Source organism: Gouania willdenowi, chromosome 13 (genome assembly GCF_900634775.1).
Source record: "Gouania willdenowi chromosome 13, fGouWil2.1, whole genome shotgun sequence".
Taxonomy (NCBI): domain Eukaryota; kingdom Metazoa; phylum Chordata; class Actinopteri; order Blenniiformes; family Gobiesocidae; genus Gouania; species Gouania willdenowi.
This window is the reverse complement of record NC_041056.1, coordinates 33,461,128-33,485,774: the sequence shown is the minus strand read 5'-3', so window position 1 is coordinate 33,485,774 and position 24,647 is coordinate 33,461,128. Positions and strand designations below refer to the sequence as shown.

The window sequence follows — 24,647 nt, the reverse complement described above, 5'->3', positions numbered from 1 at the left end:
AAGTTGTTCTATTGTTGTGGACTAGACCACCGATACCAGGGATTGTAGAGTCTTAGACTAATGATTACGTTAACATATTCTAGCCCCTAGCTGTGAAAAAACACTTCTTACACATGATGAGTCTTGCACATTTATTTTTGTTTAATCATTACAGTCTGGAATGATGTAATCAGGATAATTTAAATTAGGTTAATTAGGTTAATTTAAATGAAGTTGATCAAAACTTAATTAATAAACCTGCTCAGATTCAGTAAACCATTGATCCCTGAGGGTAAATTGGGTGACAATGCTGCTCTGTTACATCTTTATATGACATGAATAATTAAAAAGGAGCTGTCGGAATAATCCATGTTAGTACAACTTATATCTACCTTTTAATTGTATCTTACTCATTATTTTAAATTAATTACTTTATTTTTGACATACGTTTTTGCTTAAATATAGTTTTCTTTTTTATTAGTATTTATTTTGTTTCCTCACAGCACAACTTATATCTTCCTTTTAATTGTATCTTACTTTATTTTTGACATACATTTTTGTATAATTATGGGTTCTTTATTTATTAGTATTGTGTTTCCTCACAGGAGTTAAAAACTAAAATTTTCTGAAAAAATGGTTTAATATTTCTAAAAAAATGAAATTTTAAAAAATTGGTGTGCAAAACAGAGTTTGGAAGAAAAAAATGCATATGCATTTAAATGTATAAAATATTTTTAAAAATTGTAAATCGCATCAAAATCGCAATTTGTCAGAAAAATCGCAATTAGGTTTTTTGTCAAAATCGTGCAGCCCAAGTATATGTGCATAATTTGACTATTTTTGTAACCCAAAAAGTAGATCTAATAAGCTCAAAATGTACATTTTAGCATTTAATGTGACAAAATGTAGGTGAACATGGAAGAGCATGGGTCAGTGGTAGAGTTGCATGTCCAATGACCAAAGGTTGGGGATTCAAATCCTGCTCCAGCCAAGTCATTGTTGTTGTGTCCTTGGCGAGGCACTTTACCCAGATTGCTTAGTATGAATGTGGTGTGTGAGTAAGTGTTGGTGGGAGGGACCGATGGCACACTATGGCGGTATGCCCTAGGGCAGCTGTGGCTACAATAGTAGCTTACCACCACTGTGTATGGCGTGAAAGAATAATGCACATCAATGTAAAGCATTTTGAGTGTCTATGATAAAGTGCTATATAAAATCCAATGTATTATTATTATTATAACATTAAACCCCCCAAATGGTGTTCTATTGGCAAGTATGCAAATGATTGGTAGGCATTGGGTTAAATCCATTAGTGGAGGATAATAAATAAAATAAAAAAGTGCGTAAAAAACCTTCTGCTGTACACAGTAAGGACCTGATTAGATTAGACACAATAGGGAAATTCCCTTGGTACAACAGCAAAAAGATAAAACAAAAATGCAAAATATACAATATGCCAAACGTAGAAAGGACAACATTTTTAACAATACAGTAAACCATGTGAGTGATGTTAAGTATGAGATATGTAAATGACTTGGCCAACAAATAAAATATGTGCAAAAAGATTTTACAGCAGTAGGTATGGAAACAAAAAAGGCACTGGAGGCTTTTAAAAGTTCAAGTAATGTTTAACGGGAAACATGAATTAATAATAAAGCACATAATAAGAGAAGGGTACCAGTACCAGTAAATACACATATAAAAAAATGTGTAAAGTGGATGTTTTGCATGAAATATTAGATAATGTTGCATATAATAAGAACAGTTTTTTTATTGTAAAGATGAAATATCTGTTAACAGTGCACATAAACATGACACAAGCTACAGATGATAAATATCCCAAAGATCAAACCCAGCCATCCACTACCTTAATGTCAAAAACAAGGTAAGGAAGGAACCGCAGCAAGCTCTTTGTAGTACCTTCCTGTTAACCTTTCATAATGCCAAAAAGCAACAACAATTATTGTCCTACATCAGTAAATGTTTCTTTACTGAAACAGGTAACGGAGTTGGTTAATTTGTCACTTTCCTTTGAAAAGTGCAAAATGTGAGAGGGAATTCTCACATCTTACACATCTTATTGCTCTTCTCTCAATCCTGATGCACTTTCACCTCTCAAACAAGACCACAGAAACATTTCATCCAAAACCAACGATTGATCTTTAGATTGCATCAGTTGATGCTTATTAGTGTACTCGTACCTTGGAAAAACGTCACAGATGTAATTGAAGCCATGACCAGAAGGAAGATATAGTATATATATCGGAGATATAATATCAAGGCTGCAATATTGATATTGTATCAGAAGTGAAAAAGTTGTCATCACACCCCAAGCATCTACTGTATAGGACTAGTAGAATAATTAAACTCTGATATGCATTATTGACCTATTTCTCCAAAGCCAAAAAATAATAATAATAATCAGTCCACTTCTTGAAGCCTGAAGAAAACAATCCGGATGTAAAGACATTTGCAGAATTGATGAAACCTCTTTCTGTCTGTCTGGTGTATTCAAATGTAGAGACCACATTTTTTACAAACTCGTTTTAAAACCATTGTCGCACATCAAACGTTTACCAAAATGCTTTTAAGCTATTAAGTCCACAAGGTATGTGGAAAAACGAACATGGGTGTGTCAAATGTTTTGTGCCATCTTTAATGTCACTGCATAAAGGCATTTTACAATAAAAGCAAACAGAACAAAAACAGAAACATCCATCTATCTACATTTCTACTTATTTAGGACAGATCCACTCCTTAGATTGATCACGAGTCAACTGTGACAAGAGAAACGTACACACATGTAGAACACTGTTCATGCAACAGTAACAGTAAGCACTAAAGATACAGTGTGTATGGACTGGGATTTAATCAAAATCAGATCTAATCAAGATCCAATTTTTACAAACATTTTTTTATGTCCCAAATTGACGTTGATTGTTATATCAGGTGTATGACCCATCCCAAAGGGATTTCCATACTGCATGAATCATATACTCAGCGGGGCCTTTTGATCCTCCCTGTTAAAAACAAAAAACTAACTAAAACAAAAAAACAATAGTTTCTTTATGTTGGGTGCTATAAGCTAGCTGTGGATACCATTATCTAAATATAATTGAATTATTGAGTTATATCTACTTCACAGGAACATTTCCTCAGCTGAACTTTCGGTTGGTATTGGAGAGCCATAAAAAAAAAATGTTTTTTGAGTGGACCATTTCAGTGTCAGCTGTAATTTTATTTAATCAGAATCAGAATTCCTTTATTAATCCCAGGGGGAAATCGCTTAAAGGTAGAATTTCATTCACTTGAGGGAGGGCAGTGAGCTGACTATGGTTAGACATATTACATATTTGAGCCTTTTTGCGAATTCTACCCTCACAGGTTAGTATATTATGGGCCTCCTTGACAAACGCAATGTGATTTACTAAAAATACAACTGATTTTGAGCATTTATTTAGCATGTTTGACAGGCAGGTGTTAACTGAGGTGTGATCTTTTCTTCACAACGCAGTTTCTGGTGCGCACAACTGTACAGACTTGTCATGCCTGAGGCATCCCTGGGACAGCCAAATACACTGAGCGATTACATCTTTACCAACCTCCCTCTAAATCAGCGTAGAAATAATAGTTTTAACATCCAAACATGCCTACTCCTATCCAATGTTCTTCATCTACAAATGAGCCATATGTGTGTTTTTAACTTCACTTGCACTGCAGCTGTCAGTCAGTGCTTTGCCAGAGGTGTTACTTTGATTGGAAAAGCTTTAAGACTGGCCAAAACAAACTAGAATTTACTTGTCTGATCCTCTTGACTGTAGATTTGTGTTTTTATACCTGCCCAAATGCAGCAAACTTTCTGAGCAAACAAATGCTAAAGCAGTTAAATCACTCGCAAATTTGCTGGTGTGAACGCACCCGTAGACTGACTAGCTTTAAAAATCCAAAACTAAGATGCTAAATATTTTAGTCCTCCTAAACACATTAACACCGATAAATACATAAAAATATCTTAAAAGGAGATTTGTTCAGACTAAAAATTTCAAAACTAAAACAATAAAACCTAGATGAAACAAAAACACACATGGGCATAATGAATACTGGTACTGGAAATCTGCTTACCTCTTGCATTATGATTTCTTTTGGCTCTAACTGGTTGAGCAGGCCACTGGCCAGCACAGCCTCAAGGTTTTGCCATAAACTCAAGGAGTGTGTATTGTTCCTGAGCTGCAGCTGTAACACAGGTGGAGACACAACAGCAGATCCTGCTGCCAAAGTTCCTGTCTTCACAGGTGAGAGATTCTCACGCTGTCTTCGCTGTTCAATCTCCTGCTGCTTAGAAGTGTCACGGTATTCCTGATACAGGAATCCTGGAGAGTCCAAAGACAATGATTAGAATCAATATCCTCATGTAGATTTTTTTCACACAGAAGACATAACATGATTTTTATTTGTTTTTTTTAAAAATTTTGATGAACAACCAGATCACAACTTGGGCTATATGAAATTCACAGGCGAACAGGACAGGAAGCATGCCCCTTTGAGTTACAAAGAGTATATTTTACAAAGAGGCCTATTTTTGATTCGCTGTTTATTTTGTCATGGGCAAATTGCATTAAAGAGATGTACAATTTTACTGTCAAGGAGTTGTAGTGGTTTTCCTGTTTCTCAAGGCAATGAGACACAAGCTGTTATTTCATTAAAACTATGCAATATACATGCATGTTCACATAATTTTGGACTCTTTAGTATAAATACAGCAACAATAATATTTAGAAGAATTTGAATTGTGCTTTTTCTCAACCTCTCATTTAATTAATCATTATTCATACATACAAATTCAATATAATAACGCTGCTGTATTGCACAAAGTGAAAAGTCAAACACACAAACACAAATACATTTAAAAAAATGTTTTTTATATCATTTGATTAAAATTCTACATTGTTTCCTTTTTAATACCAATATTCTAAAAAGTTAACAATTATTATAAAGATCCAAACGCAGTATTGTATGTGTACACATACAGCATATTTTTTGGTCGTAGCCGGATCATATTTACTGAAAGTTTAGCTACTTTTTTCCTTTTTCTCTGACCATATAATTATATGGTGTCAGACACTAATGGAAACATGTAAGGTAGCCCACAAGGAAGATAAACCTTAAATCTGCTGTCAAAGGTCAAAGGAAACATGTTAATGTTCTACAAAATTTGAGGTGGAAGTGAGCTGATATAGATAGTAACTTGGAACAACGGGGGCCAGTTGCATAAGCCTTCTCAGCCATATACTGCAGATTGCATTAGTGGGCGTTGAACTGAACTGAATATTACATAAGAGTGAAAATCACAGCAAATGTGCTCAGGTGGAGAAAGATAAAGAGCACAGAATCAGACTCCATAGATTTGTACCATTGTTTTTACTGCATCTATTGATATTGAACCCACATGTGAACAGTTGTTTTGACAAATTCCTACAAATGCCAGTTGTCCTGTGTACACATAATTATTCTGCAGTGTTAGCTCAGCTCAGCATAAACCTGATGTTATAATCACATATTTCAGTTACAAATTAGGCAGTCATAACTTTTTCTTGCCTAGTGACTGAATATAATGCTGTTTCAAATAGTGATGTGTGTTACATACCAGGTTAAAATTCAACATTTTTCTTCTCCTATTAAATGTAAAATTAAAGACTGTGAGAAGAATTTAAGCACTGTCCTAAAACTCATGCAAGCTTACCAATATTTTGTATGATTTTCAGGCCATGACTGAGAGGCTGGGAGTTTCTTCCATTGCTCACCAAGCTGAAACAAAAACACATTTAGACAGATAGGAGAAATCATATTGTTTGCACACAACCCTATTGTGAGATGCAATAGTATGACACTCTTAGATAATCATATACATAGCATACATTTAAAGTTGTGCCTTCTCACGCATTACATTAGCTGAATTGTAGCATTTTAACAGTTAAAAGAAAGACTGTTGCAGAATTTTGAAAATGATTTAACTGGTCAAACATTCCCAAAGGGATCAATAAAATATGATAAGATAGATTTAATTGGCAACAGCCTAATAACTGTTGACAAAACAAGCATTAGATTAGAGGGTATTCTAGAAACAGTTTGAAAAAAAAATAAAAAATTGGACAACAGACCATTGGCAGTTTGATTTTAGAATTCTAATTTAAAATTGCAAGGAATTTGAATATAACCAAACATAAAATTATCCAAAGCATCAGAGCTTTTAAAAAAGGAAATATGACTATGATAGATATCAATAGTGCATACTTGTGAAGTTCGGAAACAATGCCTGTGAGCACAGGCTCAGAGCAGTATCATACAGTCTACTGCTCTGTATGATACAGATGCAAGGTGAAGCTTCATTGTATTCCTTAAAATAAAAGGGCAGAGCCAAGAACACTTTTCTGTAATCAGATGAATCAGAATTTGGACTTTCTAAATCACAACCCAGTCTCACTCAAAGTGTAGAATGACCACTGTACAATGCGTCCTACGCATACACCTCTCAGGCCGTAGAAATTCAAAGCGTCATTTGCCCAGTGTCATCTCTGTTTCAGGAAGGAAAAACATGGCAGACATTCGTTAAATTTTTACTAGAAATTGATTTATATTATGAGGGCTTGTGGCTTTAGCTTTGTTTTCATGACATTTCTAGAGAGAACTGTACCCTTAACTTTCATAGTATTGATTTGGCTTATGTATACGATCGGTAGTTTGTTTATTTCGACGTACATTCAGAATCCTGCTTTATCCTGTTACTATGGTGTTGCTAAGGACGCTTAGAACCAGTGTTTGGAATAATGGCGTTTAAAATAACGGCGTTATGTAACGGTTTGTTTTTCAGTAATGGGGTAATCTAACTAATTACTTTTTACGCCGTTACAACGCCGTTATCGTTACTGAATGTTAAATGCGGTGCGTTACATGCATTGATTGAATAAACTGTTATCCGAAAGTATCCCCTGCTTATGACTCAGCTGTTGTGAGGAGGTGGGTTAAAAACAAGGTGAGTGATAATGATTGGTTTAGGCGGCGTCATGTTTCATTATGATTGGCTAAGGCGACGCACACGCACGCGCACACACACACACACACACACACACACACACACACACACACACACACACACACACACACACACACACACACACACACACACACACACACACACACACACACACACACACACACACACACAGAGCAGATTGCATGAAGCAGCAGAGATGATGAGCATGGAGCAGTCTGATGAAAAGTTGACATTTTTAAGGTGACGATACAAACACTACTTTAAGTTAATTGTGGTCAAAGGCAAGAACGTGTATGTGAAGTGTTCATTATATCCAGGAGAGAAGACTTTGTCGACATCCGTTGTAAGCAACTCAAAATTAATGAAGCACTTCACGACACAACATCTAAAAAATGTGAAATATTTGACATAGAGCAACTTTTTTTTTTTTTTTTTAATAGTAACGCAAATAGTTACTTTCCTTGGTAATGAGTTACTTTTATTATAGAGTAATTTAGTAACTAACGCAGTTACTTTTTTGAACAAGTAGTGAGTAACTATAACTAATTACTTTTTTAAAGTAACGTTCCCAACACTGCTTAGAGCACACCAAAGTAATGTTCAATACGTATAACCTATAGAAAACTGGGCAAATAACGCGTAAAATTTCTACACCCCGAGAGGCATATGCGTAGGATGTCTAAACATTGTACAGTGCACAAGGTAGTCATTCTAAGCTTTGGAGTGAGACTGCGTTGCCACATAAGTGTGTCCTGTAGATAAAAGCTGATTACAACCACCCACTTTATCAGTGAACAGTTCACCCTCAGCCTCTCTGTTGACATGTGGCTGTATCAGCACAGATGGCGTGGGCAGATCTCAAAGCTAAAGACACTATTAATGCTGTAAAGTATAGGTTGGAGGGACAACCATTGCTTTCACTTAGCCATCAGTGCAGGCTTACACACTGAAAAAAGTGATTAGACGATTACAGATTAGACAACTTTATGCTGTATGATTATGTTTGACCAGACACTTCATGCATCAAAAAAGAAGTAGGATTTCAATTGAGATTGCTGCAATCCCCAAACAATGCAATGTTAATTTCTTAAAGCAGCCATGATGTAATATCTACATTTACGATTACTAATACAAACCAACCCATCTACTGTATCTTCCATGGTGATCGATTCTGATCAAGATACACACATATACAGAGTCACACACACATTTACAGAAATCAACAAAGAAAATCCAAGACACTTAAAGCAACATATTAACTGGCTCCAGAGTACTAAAATAAATCCTTCCCACATACACAACAAAAGAAGACCAGGCCACGGACCTTGTTGGGCGGCAGAGTTTAATAAAGACCATACTGCAAAACACCCATATTTCTACATCATGTGACAAAAAGTCAGATATTTATTACAGTGTTATGTTTTCAATGCAGCTTTGTCTAACCTGTGGTCTTTGTTGTCAGGGTGTGCTCCATCAAAATTAGGAGATTTGTCGTCCATGCTGTTCCTCCTAATGTCCTGTACAGAACAAACTGCTGCAGTTTTCTCTGAGAGCTTTTTAATGTCTTCGTGATGAATTCCGTGAGTCCGGTAGGTGATCATCTCTTCTGTATGATCCCTACGCTTACTGTTGGAGGATGGAGATATGTCTGTTATTCGCCCTCCTCCCACTCCTTCTTTTCTCCTCTCCACAGCATCACTGTTGTACCAAGCATGTCTGCTGCTGGCCTCCTCATTGCTTGGCAACGCAGCTCTGGAACTACAGAGCTTTGGCGAAAGTTGGGGGCTACGGTTGGCAAACACAAGTCCACAAAAAAACAAATCAGAGTCTGAGACTAAACAGCAGTCACCTTTATACTCTGTGTACTCACAAATAACACATACAGTTCAACTGTTACGGACAGATGTAACACAGACAGGCTGATAGTACCAGGACAGCTGACAGTGTCTAGCTGCTCTGATGGCAGTGAAGAAGTATGATTTCTGAGTAAACTTCTTCACATATACTGTAGTTTGTCTGACAGCCTGCTTCACGCTGAATCTAATTTCAAAGGGATTTAGCTGGCCTTGGTGATATGCGATAAGACAATGTAAGTATAAAAGCGGTGTGTGTTTGTGATGTTTAAATATGCACTGTACATTCCTGTGTTGGTTTTCTGGGTGTGTTTGTGCTTTGTGCCTGGGTTGGGCAAAGAACTCACCTTCTTCTCCCAGACAACAAAGGTGATTTGTTGGGTGAGAGAGCATTAGAAGAGGAGGAGACTGCTGGTCTATTGGGAGGACTGTGGTCTGACCCAGACTTGGTAGAATCTAAAGAAAAAGAAAAAGTTAATCAGTCCAAATCAGAGGCAAGGTTAAGAAAATTGTATCAAGTAGCATTACTTTGGTGCAGCAAAAGGGTGTGCACAATGAAATGTAAAGTGTAAAGATTAACAGGAAGACAAAGCAGCATTGCTTCTTGGAAGTGATTTAAACGTTAGGTTTGATTGGAATTACATCTGCTGAGTCAGGAGGAGGAGTTTTACAGCAACTAGTTTATACATTAACCAGATGCACTTCCTATTTATTGCCTCTGCCAAGGACGTTATATTTTCACCAGCGTTCATTTGTTTGTTTGTCTGTCTGTTAGCAGGATTATGTCAGATGCACTTAACACATTTTGACAAAATTTTTACCAAAGATAGATTACGCCATGGAAGATTCCGTTAAAATTTGGAAGGGATCCCGATCAATACAGTAATAATGGAGCAGGTTAAAAATCCAAAATTTTTCAACCTGCTCATGAATCATTGGCAAACATTCATATATTGGTTCATAATTGAACAATCTTTATGAAATATGATTCAGGTTAGTTCTTCAAATACCACACAGAGTTTTATCTGAATACAATCAATCTTGCGCTTTTCATTGCAATTTTTTTTTATTATCATTATTGGTGCCCATACATTTAAATCTACTCTATTGTATTACAAGCCTTTAAAGTGTGAATGATTTTCACTGATCCAGATAACGTAAATATCTGGCAAAAAGGATATTTGGCGCTTGGCGGAGGTTTGCGCTTTTTGAGTGCTGCTTTTTAATGCCATTATGTGTAATTCATTTAAAGGTAAATGGCACTTTTTAAACAGGTGAATATAAATATAATAATGGATTAATGGATGGCGATATAAAACTCAAATGGTTAGAAAAGTGTCAAATTATTCCCAAGTTAAAAATAATAACACCATAAATAAACAGGATTAACACGATCTGATTCAGATATTGGAGAAGAGATGGTAGATTTAAACAAATATTTACCACAATTTGTAAATATGTTAAAAACTATTCTGTTATGACCCATATGACCTAGGTGACTAAATATATTTAGCCGAGACAGCTAATCACATGGCCGACACACACACAGCGACCATGCTGAGGGCCACCAGTGCACACAAAAAAACAAGCCCCATGCTCTTACACAGCCACCTTTAAACATTTGTATATAATTAGTTCAGCTCTTAAGGAACCGATGACCTGTCCAAGGTGTATCATGTGACTTGCATCAGCTGAGATTGGCTCCTGCACCCTGTGACCCTGAAATATATCATTAGCAGGTATAGAAGTTGAATGGAATGTTACTACATTGTTATGCAGGCCCGCCTCCTCCACTGTTTTGCACCATACACTATACAGTTTTCCCAGCCAAGGCGAATAAAGTATAAACTCAAACTTTTTAAACTAGCTTACAGAACATCTCTAAAATCTACCAGAAAGACTGAAGATGACTACCAAGTGCACAAATCTATAAGGGCCAAGTTAGACAAACAAATAAATGTTTCTTTTCAAACTGTGGTATGCTATCGGTATCTAATATAGATACCACTAAGTAAGCCACAATACCCAATACACCTTTTGCTGTGCAAAGATCTTCAGCATGAATTAAATCAAATTACTTTTGAACAACAGGACTAAAAATGAAGGAATGATATTAGTCTCCAGCAGGGACGTGTAGTCAGGGTAGGCAGGGTAGGCAATGCCTTCCCAAGGGTGAATTGATATTTTCATTATTTGTTTGAATTATAATCTATTTTTCAATTTCCGATAGCCTACAGCAGTGGTTGCCAAACGTTTTTGTGCCCAAGGCACACCAAAGGGTAAGTAAATATTTGAATGCACACCTATTGTGTCAAATAGCCTTTATAACACATGTTATCACTCATATCATGTACAATATCACCTGAGCTGCAGGCAGCCGTACAAGAAGGTGCTCCATTTTTCCTCTCGTTGTTTCTCGGTTTTATTGTTGTTCTACAGCCTTTGTCACAGTCTTATAATTCCTGCCTGCGCAACCACGGGAACAGCGAAATAATACGTTCTCATTTCTTTTTTTTTTTTGAAGAATTGTTTTTAGGTATAGAGTCTGCCTCTGTATTATGAAATGAGTGCATACAAAGTAGTAAATTAAAATATAATTATTTTTGTGTAGTTGTATATTACAATAATAATGTATGTGTCAAGTGTCTTTATAATGTCATGGCTTCCCACACTTGGAAAATGAAAGACTTGACCAGACTCAGGATTTCACTCGTTCTTACTTTTATTCTTTCCAGTGACACGAAAGGTAAAAAAAAACCTTTGAACACAAATCACAATGCAAATACGTTTTTAATTTTTTTATCAAACAAGGTAACAATTTCAGGTAAGTAGCCTACATTTAATTTGGTAAAAGTATTTTTAAAACTTGTTTTTATCTATATTATAATTCAAGAATGGTCTGTCTGTCTGTGTGCGTGTGTGTGTGTGTGTGTGTCACGCGGTGCCTGTTCCATCTGAAACTTTGTCAACGGCTTCCAAATACCCCGAGCTTGTGCATCTGTTATTTTGGAGTAATTTGGTCATTTCAAAATGTTTATTTTAATTTTATTTCACATCTGAACGGCCCCGAAATGAAACCTATTCAGCTTTTGACCTCAGAATGTGAGGGGGCGCTAGCGCACCATTTATATCTATTTCACTGCACACCTCACTTCCGGTGTGTGCAATGGCTTCTGTGTTCTTCGCAGCGTGTGTGTGAGACAACCAACGGAGGAGATTAGAGTCCCAGGTAGTGAGTTTCACACACACACGTCGATCAGGTGCGCTTCACTATCGATCACCGTCTACGTTACATGCGTACAGGCGTGTGAGTGTTGAGTGTATAACGGACCACCATTTAGACCGGTTACAGTCTGTGTCACGACACCCATCCATTGGGTGGTAGTGACTGTAGTGTTCCGCTCTCAGTCAGATCTAAGTGTTTACATGTTACGTAGACGGTGCTACATAGTGAAGGTCACCTGATTACTGCAGCTTCACTCACGACACACCTGCCACTACACCTAACTACTGAAAATAGATAAGTTTAGTGAAAGTTAGACAGGCAAGTACATGTGGACGGACTAGTGCGCATACATTTAGAATGGATCTCTCTCCCCCACCAAACACACACACACCAAACGACAACAAAAATATGAAAATGACCCAAAATACTCAAAACTAAATATTTATACAAAAAATACACAAAAGACAACAGAATGCAAAAAACTACACTAAAAAAAGATACAAAATGACTCCAGAATCACACTACAAATGCAATACAATACAATAATACAAAAAACACACAAATGACGTAAAACAAAAAACTAAACAATATTTATACAGGAAGTACACAAAACGACAACTGAAATGCACAAAAATATACAAAAAGGCTTCAAAAACACACAAAATGACTCCAAAAAACATATATTACAGAAATATACAGACAACAAAAATATGAAAATGACTCAATATATGCAAAACTAAATATTTATAACAAATAATACACAAAATGACTCCAGAATCACACTACAATGGCAACAAAAAACAATAATTATACAAAAAATGCACAAAAAGACAATGGAAAGATACAAAAATACACATAATGACTCCAAAAAAACATACTGTACATTACAGAAAAATACACCAAACAAAAAAAAAAAAATGAGTAAAAAAACAACACATTCATCATGCGCATGTCTCATAGAATTAAACCAGGTAAATTGCACATGCTATTTTACTTTGCACCTGCAAATATACCCCTTTATAATACTACAGAGTATGTTATTATTATGCCCATAATTGACAAATTTACTTAAGTGCCCACTATATGAATACATACTTCTGACGGGCACTGTACTAGTCTGTCTATAATGCAAGGTAGGTGTGTGTGTGTGTGTGTGTGTGTGTGGGTTTGTGGGTGTGTGTGTGTGTGTGTGTGTGTGTGTGTGTGTGTGTGTGTGTCTGTGTGTGTGTGTGTGTGCGCGCCTGTGTGTGTTGTGTGTGCGCGGAGCGGATATCTCCCCGACGCGGTACGAGTTCAACCTGAAACTTAGTCCACGGATTCCAAATACCCCAAGTGTGTGCACCTGTCATTTTGGTGTAATTTGGTGTTGCAAAACATTCAAAATGTTAATTTTAAGATTTCGGCCCTCACAATAACGAGCGCGGTATTGAGCGTGCTACTTCCGCTTCCGGGTTCATGACATCACTGTGTCGCAGTTTGTTTGGGTTAAAAAATAGTAAAAAAGTTTTTGTACTGATAAAAGTTATTTAAGTTAATATTTCATGGTTATTTAAAATTATCCCCGTGATCCCAAACTTCCTTTAAGTCGCAGGTCACGAAGTCCACTTCCTCTTAAAAAAAAAAGTACACTTCCTTTTCCGTCTCTATCTCTGTGCCTGCCATGCTGTCGTCGCGTCTCAAAAACGGGAGCTCTCTGAATAAGTCATTTGAAATCGTCAGCCACTGGTGAGTCTTTTACCGACAAGTTTCCCATTGTTTAAACTATATAACTGTCCGTGTAATTGCTCACAACTCAACCCGTTCAATACTCCTGCAGATTCTCGGTGGTGTTGCACATGGAAGTTAAGCTCTGACCACTCGGTTCAAAGGTAAATAATGATTTTTGTTTTTAAAAAAAGACAGCCGAATAGTAGATAATACTTTAATTTACTTACTCACTCATGTAGTTTGGAGCTTTACATTTTGTTTTGCGCAGTTTTGTTGTTTTTCTGATTGGCGCTACAATGCCTATGGAGTTTTGTTATCAGCGTCTCAAACATTTCACGGGAACACACACACACGGTATTTATTTATAATAATAAATATACTAAATGAGTAAAATAAAACAAAAAAACTAAACTATTTATACAAAAAGTACACAAAATGACTCTAGAATCACACTACAATGGCAACCAAAGACAATTATACAAAAAATGCACAAAAAGACAACTGAAAGAAAAAAAAAAACACAATGATGACTCCAAAAAACATACATTACAGAAAAATACAACAAAATATGAAAATGGCTCAAAATACACAAAACTTAACATTTACACAAAAATACACAAAATGACTCCAGAATCACACTACAATGGCAACAAAAACAATAATTATACCAAAAAAATGCACAAAAACACAACAGAAAGATACAAAAATACATGACTCCAAAAAATAAAAAAATACAGTTTACAGTACTAGTACAGTGCCCATCAGAAGTATGTATTCATATAGTGGGGGCTTAAGTGGAGTTGTTAATTCTGGCCACGAGTATGTGTTTTTTTTTTTTTTTTTTTTTTGAGTATGTGTTTGAAGGTTGGGTGTACAAAGAGGTGTACGTACTCTGTACTCTGTAGTGTTATAAAGGGGTATATGTGCGGGTGCGAAGTAAAATAGCGTGTGCAATTTCCCTGGTTTAATTCTATGGGATATGCGCATGATAAATTGATAAAGTTTGCACCAATGCAGCGGTTTAGGTAGAATCTGATAAGACATAAATTCATACAAATAAAACTGTTTATTTAGCATTTAACATTTTTTAGTGCAGGGGTGCTTATCATTCAAGGTTAGTAATTAATATACAAAGAGGTGTAACTTAGCGAGCAGACTGAGAATAACTTCATCTATAAATTATGTGTGGGGCTCACACTTCCAGAGGAAACGTGGTGTGCGTGTGTCACTACCTGGCCATCTCTCCTCCGTGGACTCACACGCACGCGCATCAGGTGTACATACTCTGTACTATGTAGTGTTATAAAGGGGTATATTCGCGGGTGCAAAGTAAAATAGCGTGTGCAATTTCCCTGGTTTAATTTTATGGGACATACGCATGATAAATGTGTTTGTTGTTTTTTATACTCGTTTTTATTTATTTTTTGTTTGATGTATTTTTCTGTATTGTATGTTTTTCGGAGTAATTATGCATATTTTTGTATCTTTCTGTTGTGTTTTTGTGCATTTTTTTGTACAATTATTGTTTTTTTGTTGCCATTGTAGTGTGATTCTGGAGTAATTTTGTGTATTGTTGTCATTTGGTGTATTTTTCTGTAATGGATGTTTTTTGGAGTCGTGTATTTTTGTATCTCTCTGTTGTCTTTTTGTGCATTTTTTTTCTGTAATTATAGTCTTTTGTTGCCATTGTAGTGTAATAGAGTTGTCAATTATGGCCAAATGAGTGTGTTTTGAAGCTTAGATGTACAAAGAGGTGTACATACTCTGTTACTGTTATAAAGGGGTATATTTACAGGTGCAAAATAAAATAGTGTGCGATTTACCTGGTTTAATTCTATGGGACATGTGCATGATAAATGTTTTTTTTTTTTTTTATTACTCATTTGTATATTTTTTTTTTCATTTGGTGTATTTTTCTGTAATGGATGTTTTTTGGAGTCGTGTATTTTTGTATCTTTGTACTGTGTTGTGCATTTTTTTTGTTTTATTTTACTCATTTAGTATATTTTTATTATAAATACTGTGTGTGTGTGTGTACCTCCACCTCCTCCTCCTCCGTGCGTTATCTCTTACACACGCGTCATGCACATAATGTGTGTGTGTCTACCTCTATCTCTCTCACACGTGCGCGAGCATCACACAATCGTCAGGTTGTTGAGAGATTTAAAAAAGAAAAAAAAGAGAGAGAGACCCGAAAGTACCACGAAAAAATAAACGTTTTCATGGAGATTTAAAGTAAGTTTGGAATCACAGGAATAATATTAAATAACCATGAAATATTAACTTAAATGACTTTTAGCGGCACAAAAATGTTTTTAATATCGACCTTTTTTTTATTTAACCCAAACAACTGCGACACGGTGACGTCATGAACCCGGAACCGGAAGTGGCAATAGATATAGATGGTGCGCTAGCGCCCCCTCACACCCTGAGGTCAAAAGCTGAATAGGTTTCATTTCGGGGCCGTCCAGAAGTGAAATAAAATGAAAATAAACATTTTGAAATGACCAAATTACTCCAAAATAACAGATACACACACTCGGGGTATTTGGAACCCGTTGACCGAGTTTCAGGTCAAACTCGCACCGCGTCGGGGAGATATTTGCTCCACACACACACACACACACACACACACACACACACACACACACACACACACACACACACACACACACACACACACACACACACACACACACACACACACACACACACACAGACGTTTCCGTCATTATAGTATAGATAGATAGACTAGTACAGTGCCTGTCGGAAGTATGTATTCATGTGGGAGCATAAGGGGTGTATTTGCGGGTGCAAAATGTGGGTGCAATTTTCCTGGTTTAATTCTATGGGACATGTGCATGACTTCATCACTTGTTTTGTATGGTGTATTTTTCTGTAACGTATGTTTTTTGGAGTCGTGTGTTTGTGTATCTTTCTATTGTCTTTTTGTGTTTGCTGTTTTTTTTATTTTCATTTTTTGTAATGTATGTTTTTTGGAGTCATGTGTATTTTTGTATAATTATTGTTTTTGTTGCTATTGTAGTATGATTCAGGAATAATTTTGTGTATTTTTTGTTTAAATATTTAGTTTTGTGTATTTTGAGCCATTTTCATATTTTTGTTGTTTTTTTCTGTAAATGTATGTTTTTTTTAAGTCGAGTACAGTGCCCGTCGGAAGTATGAATTCATATAGTAGGAGCTTAAGAAGAGTTGTCAATTATGGGCATAATAACAACATACTCTGTAGCATTATAAAAGAGTATATTTGCAGGTGCAAAGTAAAATAGCGTGTGCAGTTTCCCTGGTTTAATTCTATGAGACATGCGCATGATAAATGTGTTGTTGTTTTTTAAACTCATTTTTATATTTTTTTTCGTTTGGTGTTTTTTTCTGTAATGTACAGTGCCCATCGGAAGTATACATTCATGTGGGATTATAAGTATTTAGTTTAGTGTATTTTGAGTCATTTTCATGTTTTTGTTGTTATTTAGTGTGTGTGTGCCTGCCTAACTTTCACTAAACTTATCTATTTTCAGTAGTTAAGTGTAGTGGCAGGTGTGTCGTTAGTGAAGCTGCAGTAATCATCAGGCGGGCTTCACTATGTAGCACCGTTTACTGATCTGACTCAACACTACAGTCACTACCACCCAATGGACGGGTGTCGTGACACAGACTGTTACCGGACTAAATGGTGGTCCGTTATACTCACACACACGCACACACGAAGACGGTGATCGATAGTGAAGTGCACCTGATTGGTGTGTGTGTGAGACTCTCTACCTTGGATACAAATCTCCTCCCTTGGTTCTCTCTCACACACGCGCGCTGCTGAGAAATGTGCAGCTTTCAACACAGCAGCCATTGCCGTCAATAACTTCCGGGTGAGGTCTGTCCGGTCTGAATAGCGTACTAACATGAAAATAAACGTTTCGAAATGTCATCACCAAATAAAGAACAGTAAAAAAGTATTTTTCCTCAAAAGAGAAAAGAGAAGTCCACGGGAGTTCATGCAGGCACCGGAAGTGAGCTATGCAGTGAAATAGATATAGATGGTGCGCTTAGCGACCCCTCACACCCTGAGGTCAAAAACTGAATAGGTTTCATTTCGGGGCCATCCAGAAGTGAAATAAAATTAAAATAAACATTTTGAAATGACCAAATTACTCCAAAATAACAGATACACACACGGGGTATTTGGAACCTGTTGACCGAGTTTCAGGTCGAACTCCACACACACACAGATGTTTCCGTCATTTTAGTATTGATAGATGATGCGCTAGCGCCCCCTCACACTGAGGTCAAACGCTGAACAGGTTTAATTTCTGTTTACTGTCCAGGCTATTCAACTTTCAAAATAAAATTAAAAGAAACGTGCAACGCCAAATAAGTCCAAAATAACAGATGCACACTCGGGGTATGTGGAAGCTGTTAAAAAAGTTTCAGGTCGAACAGACACCGCGTTGGGGAGAAATTTGCTTTACAGACAGAATATTTTGAGGTTCACAACAATCAGTTTGAGGTGTTTACTTAAGGCAACACTTCAAAACTTTTCTACCTTAAACGGTCTATCTTAATGGATATGAGCTTTTTTGGCAGTTAAAGGTCTACTGGCCAGTGAAAGTACATTTTTGTCTGGATCTCATAATGGCCTTTGGAAAGTACAGCTATTACTCAGCCCTATGTGCTATTCAAACAGAACCAGTTCCTCAAGTTGTATTTATGTGGATTTCTACTCAACAGCATTTCTACCAAGCCTTTGTTCCATCAGAAACAATTACATCAACTGTCACGTGAACAACTCTACAGTGCATTTGTTAGCGACTCAGCGCTGAGTAAAACCTGAAACTCCTACTGACCCGATGATTTAGGAATTAGCGTTCAATGTACTACTAACAATAAAAGTGATAACGATGATACTAATCATCATTATCATTAAAAAAACTGCTAACAGACCATAGAGTCAGTCCAAATCAAATAAATCTGATATGAACCCACGCATGACATAAACAGTGGTTATAAAGTGTGAGTGAATCAAGCTGGCTGAATGGGTGTGATGGATCCTTACTGTCAGACTGCTCAGATTGGGCCAACTGAAGCCTCTTCTTCCTCATGGAACGGTAAAAGCGAGAGTTTCTGCGGATTGGCTCTCTGCTGAAACCAGCGCTGGATTCATCCCCATCGTCATCCTCCTCACGGCTCAGTTGAGGTTTAGCTTGGGAACGTCTTTCTGGGGTTTCCTGAGATTTGTGCCCCCACTTACCCCTGAATAGGGCTGCCACAGACATGGTCAAAGGTTGTTTTGAAAAAAAATAGTTTAAAAAAGAGTTTGAAGGACGTTATAAGAACATGTCATTATTATCCAGAATCTAAAAGAAAATCCATTTTCAAAACAAATGTAACAAAGAATCCCAAAAAGGAGTATTCCAAAAGACAAAATTCAGATGTGAGAGCAGGAACTGGCCTCCTCTGTTTCTGCTTTCAGTGTACCCGGCTACACTGGCAACCAGTGAAACCAGGAGTGTGCAGCTTATTTCTTCCTAAGCTGTAATTATTGCATTTATGACGCTTGCTCTCTCCCTTGCTCTTTGTCCCTCCTCTGTTTGCCTGCGTTTCTACACCACCCTGTTATGTGCTGACATTCCACAACTAAACCTGGCCTTACCAGCCTGTCTCTCTCTCTCTCTCCTCCAACTCTGTTGTAGAACCAGAAAAGCCACCAAATGTAGAAAACTGTCAACTTATTTTTCAAATCTGATAAATCTAGAAATCATTTGACCAAAGCTGTCCATTTTCCAAAAAAGGAAACGTGGAAAGCATGTTTAAACAAAATACACAGTATTTAGCAGTTATGTGTTTTATTTTCTTAGTATGGGAAACAGCGGGTGCTGCGTTTGTGGCATACTCAGCCATGGCCCTGTCAACAGGTTCTGTGTGCAGTCAGCTGACATAAGTTTAAAGTCCACTTTCTCTGCCTGTTGAAACTGCTCCTCAGAAAGCTGGATGTTAAACGATCTACTCTTTTGCAAAAAAAAAAGAGTAGATCATAGACAATGATCTACTTATCCTTAAGGTACTGCTGCATTAACTTAGAATTCTGTGAATTTAGTACACAGAATCATTTATTTTTGCTACATCTTGTGAATTTTTATATATTTTACTCACGGACATCTAAAGGAAAATTGCCCCATTAAAAGAGGTGAAATCCACTGATGGTCTCTGTTATTTGGCTAGTGTTATTGTGTATCAAGCTGCAGGTGAACATGTTTTTTTTTTTGTTTTTTTTAAAGAAAAAAAGATGTGTATGAATTTGAACCAGTTTAACAATAATAATACATTGGATATTATATGGAGCTTTTCATAGACACTCAAAGCAATTTACATTAATGTACATTATTCTGTCCCTCCACACACAGTGATGGTAAGCTACATTGTAGCCACAGCTGCCCTGGGGCAGACTGACAGAAGCGAGGCTGCCATAGATAGGTCCCTACGACCGCCACCAACACTCACACACACACCACATTCATATGAGGCAATGTGGGTAAAGTGCCTTGCCCAAGGACACAATAGCTGTGTTTCCATTACCTGTGGAAATGAGCAAAATCTAAATAGTGCAATAAAAACTGGTAATGGAAACATCTGAATTTCAAAAAAACACTCAAATATTGGTAAAAAGTTAGAAATATGATAGCTACAGACTTGGATATCAAACAGTTTTAGGAAGATAAAGCAAGACCACAATCCATCCAATTTCTTGCATTTTTTTTTTTTTTTTTTTAATAGGACAAAAAAAAAGACAGGCCTAAAAACATAAACATGCTGGTGCCTATCTCCGGCTCACACTGGGCGCGGGGCAGGGGTACACCCTGGACAGGGCACCAGTCCATGACAGGGCAACACACAAACACTCACATTCACTCCTACTGGCAATCTAGACTCCAATCAACCTTTTGGATTTTAAGAGGAAGCCAGAGTATCCGGAGTAAACCCACGCAGCACAGGGAGAACATGCAAACTGCACACAGAAAGGATAAGGGTTCACCACAAAGCTTGATTCCTGGACCTTCTTGCTGTGAGGCAGATGTGCTAACCACTAGGCCATCGTGCCCCCTGTTTTGGACAACATATTAAAAATAAAAATTTAAACATTCAATTTGGTATGGGCAGGATACTCCCGTTGAGCATTTTTTAAATAGGGCAGCCGTGGTTGAGTGGTTAGTATGTCCGCCTCAGAGGAAGGGTGTCCACGTTTATTTCCACAGCACTCCTTCCTTTGTGGTTTGCAACTTTTCCCTAAGTCTGTGTGTATATCTACTCTAACTTCCTTACAAAGTCTGCAGCATCAGTATTCAACCCTGATTCTGGATCGCTGCCATCCTACTATATAGCTTTGTAGATGGGCTGGCATTGCTACACTCATTAAATAGAAAATGCCTTTATTGATCCCCAGAGGGGAAATTTAATTGTTGCAGCAACACGATAAAAAAGAGCAGACAGTAAGAAACAAAAAAATAAGAATATAAATAATAGTGCAAAAATATAAAAACTAGGAAAAATTCAAAACATAAAAAGCAGCAAAAAAAAAGCAGGGAGTCATCCAAAGAGTCTCCCAAAACAGGATTTGGGACCTCCAGGACCTGGTTATCAGCTAACTCTGCCCGCTCTACTGCCACTAAATGAGGATGTCCAAGAAAAGGCATCAGATTTTTGGCCAAATTATGGACCAGAGCCACTAGGAACTGGCCCAGACTCCATTCACAAAGACCTGGATCTCCCTGGTGAAGCTGGCTTTGGCAAAAATCAACCTCTTCAACCGACACAGATACAACGAGGCAGCTATTATCTTTATTTTTATCCAGGGACACATTTGATTCCAACTAGGACATAGACTAGGCACTTCAATGAGGTGGAAAGAACATTCTACAGGCATTTTACATGAGTTGTTACCTGGGGAATGAGAGGCAGACTTTACTTATTCTAGATTTTGGAGTTTTAACTGTAAATGACTTCATCAGTGCTTGTAGGAAAAGGTTTCCCAGATCCATAAAAGTGACAAGGCTGTGCAAGTAATTGGCAACATTGTGTAGGCCAGTGCTTCTCAAACCTTTTTGGCTCAAGTACCCCTTTTCTCTTATTTCTGAATCCAAGTACCCCCTCTGTCCGACAACAACATTTTTCTCAGCATGCAATGAAAAAAACACTATAGAGTATAATGATGGAATTAATTTGTGATAAGACACATTTTAAAGAATCCCATTTTGTAAATGAATGGAATGAAACAGTATTTACACCTCCTGAAAAGTTTTATTTTATTGTTTTTATAATTTCCGGTTATCTGCCTCCTGATGTGGGACCAATTTCTATGATCTATGCTGTCATTTTGTGTATTTTGTTGTTGGTATTGTTTGAATTATTCTCTCCGTGTGTGTTTTTGATGCTGTTTGTTACTTACATCGTTTTGAATGTTTCTCTGTTATTTTTCTGTATTTTTAAGTGATCTTGTGCATTTTTCTCTCATTTAGCGTGTCTGTTGTTTTGTGTGTTGCTGGTAATAGTATTTTTCTCTCAGTGCATGTGTTTTTGGTGTAATTTTGTTGTTGTTTGTTCTTTTTATTATTCAGTATATTTTTTCTTTTATTTTGTTGTTGTTTTGTGAGTTTCTGGTAATATTTAGTTTGATAATAATTTTATAACTAAAAATAAACATTGTAAAACCCTATATTTTAAATATTTGAATTTGTTAATTTACCTCTCACTCCCTCTCAAGTAGTGCCATTGTGTACCCCCATTTGAGATACACTGGTCTAGTCTAAGAAACTGACTGGCACAGCTGGAAAAATTTTGGGATCATTACATCCGAGGCCACGGTGACAACTATCAACCACCCCTGACAAAGATCAGGAAAGTCCTCCTGAAGGTTCTAGCAGCAAAGACTGACTGCTTTTCATGGCAAGAGTTTGATTGAGATCAACATTCATCCATCTTAAGAGTGCATCCACCTTCCACGAGTTACCATTCATGTCAATATGAATCCTCTCTTCTCTCCACAGAACACGTATTGCAAACTGAGCATGAAGATCAAGTTAGGAGCAATGCGGGAGATGCCCCACACACATTATCTCCCTCTGAAAAAGAGCTTCTCTCAGCAACCGAGGTCACAGTAACTCCAGAAAGACCCAGCACATCAGCCAAAGAGGCAGAGGGAGCTTTTGGATCACAGCTAGTGAGAATCTCTTGCAGTGGTGAGACTAAAATATTTGCAGAAGCTCTTAAATGTGCTAACCAGTGTGGTTGACTCTCTTCATTTATACTTAAATGCAGGTAAAGCAGCTGCCCAAAGATCTTGGTTGCAGGGAGACATGTGAGCTGGAAAGAAGCAATTGATGGGCCTCTTGAATCATCTCTACAATGATAAACTGCATGTTTAAGAGATGAGCCCGATGTCTGGTTGTGTCACTATACACTTGGGGCTGCTATGTTTACCTTTAGCATAAATGTAGTCTCATTATAGCCTTTTCTTGTCTGGTAGTGTATATTTAATAGGGGTGTAACGATATATTCAAACAACAATTCAATTTGAATCACAATTCGTTGTTGCTGATTCGATTCATGGATGATATTGGTTTATTTAGAACGATTCGATCTGAAACATTCAGTGACTTCACATCGATTCCGTAACTTTTTAGCCAAAATATTATTTTAACCAGTGTGACTGTGTAATAAATACCTGGATACTGGACAGTGAGGGTGAAGATTCTTGTTTTTTTTTTAAGGGAATTGCCTATAAATGTATTATGGGTCATTCCATGTCATTTCACAAATAGCCCACATACTTCTGTCTCAAAACATTCTGAAATTTTCACCAATTGTTTTGTGATTATTCAATAGGCACACTGAACATTTTTAGTTTGATCGGACGAATACTTTGGCGATATGGACAATTTAGTGAGGTGTGTATGTCTATTTTCGCTCGTCCTTATTTTTCTTCCATTTTCAGCTTCTAATACCTTTGAAACTAAATCACATAGGAAACTGAAATTTGGTATAGTAATAAAAATCCACATACAATCTCTAAGAATATACACAAAGATCTGCTATACATCCTATCTGGTGGACATGCAATCCCCTCAAAATTGAAAAAAATAAAAGCTTCGGGCTCAAACATTCAGTAAACAACTTTGAATATGCCTTGGCTCTCTGTAATTTTATCAGCTATGAGCTATGTGCATAGACTGTTTACATCACTAATGACTAGTCAGATACTGTATATGCATTGGTTCTTGGGTGACAGTCTCTTGAAATTCGAAAAAATATTTTTTTTACTATTTTCATTAGCCCATAACTGCATGTGGGAACGTAAAAGAAAACAATCTGATCTGTTTTAATGTATAGTATAAAAGATTACTCTTTCTGAGGGTCCGGTGCAAATTGCAGATACAATGCTAGTGTTCACCTACATACATAGCTTTTAAAAGGTTTGTGTATTTTACCAGACAGAGAGCTTGTTACAGTGCGTGATGCAAATTCTGTTGGGCTCGGGCCGTGACGGGTGTAATTTTTGAGGCCCAATTACAACTTTTCTAACCACTGCTACACAGTTCAGCAGTTCTAAAGGGCAGTACTGACCAACTGACGTGTGACAGAGAAAGCACAGGTGGGGACGCTGTTGGCCTTCTTAAGGAATACAGTGGTAAACGGCATGGCGTGGGGAAAGTAGATAAATCACTTTAGTAGGGATTTTTTGCACTACGAGATGAATATTGTTGTAATTATATATAAATAAATAAAGTTGAATTGAGTTAAATATATATTTTTGGTGAGTATAATT

At 37.0% G+C, this 24,647-nt stretch overlaps 1 protein-coding gene and 1 pseudogene across 1 annotated transcript in view; both read right to left on the bottom strand.

The window, feature by feature from the left end:
• Nucleotides 1-19,771, bottom strand: part of ngef (neuronal guanine nucleotide exchange factor) — a 38,426-nt gene extending 18,655 nt beyond the window's left edge. Inside the window, exons 1-5 of the mRNA XM_028463769.1 lie at nucleotides 18,885-19,771; nucleotides 9,231-9,339; nucleotides 8,474-8,815; nucleotides 5,720-5,784; nucleotides 4,102-4,349 (exon numbers count right to left, since the gene is read on the bottom strand). Of these exons, the coding sequence (XP_028319570.1) occupies nucleotides 4,102-4,349; nucleotides 5,720-5,784; nucleotides 8,474-8,815; nucleotides 9,231-9,339; nucleotides 18,885-19,104 (984 nt within the window). The 5' untranslated portion in view covers nucleotides 19,105-19,771. The remainder of the gene's footprint in view (nucleotides 1-4,101; nucleotides 4,350-5,719; nucleotides 5,785-8,473; nucleotides 8,816-9,230; nucleotides 9,340-18,884) is intronic.
• Nucleotides 1-24,647, bottom strand: part of LOC114473981 (uncharacterized) — a 105,524-nt pseudogene that overhangs the window by 24,267 nt on the left and 56,610 nt on the right.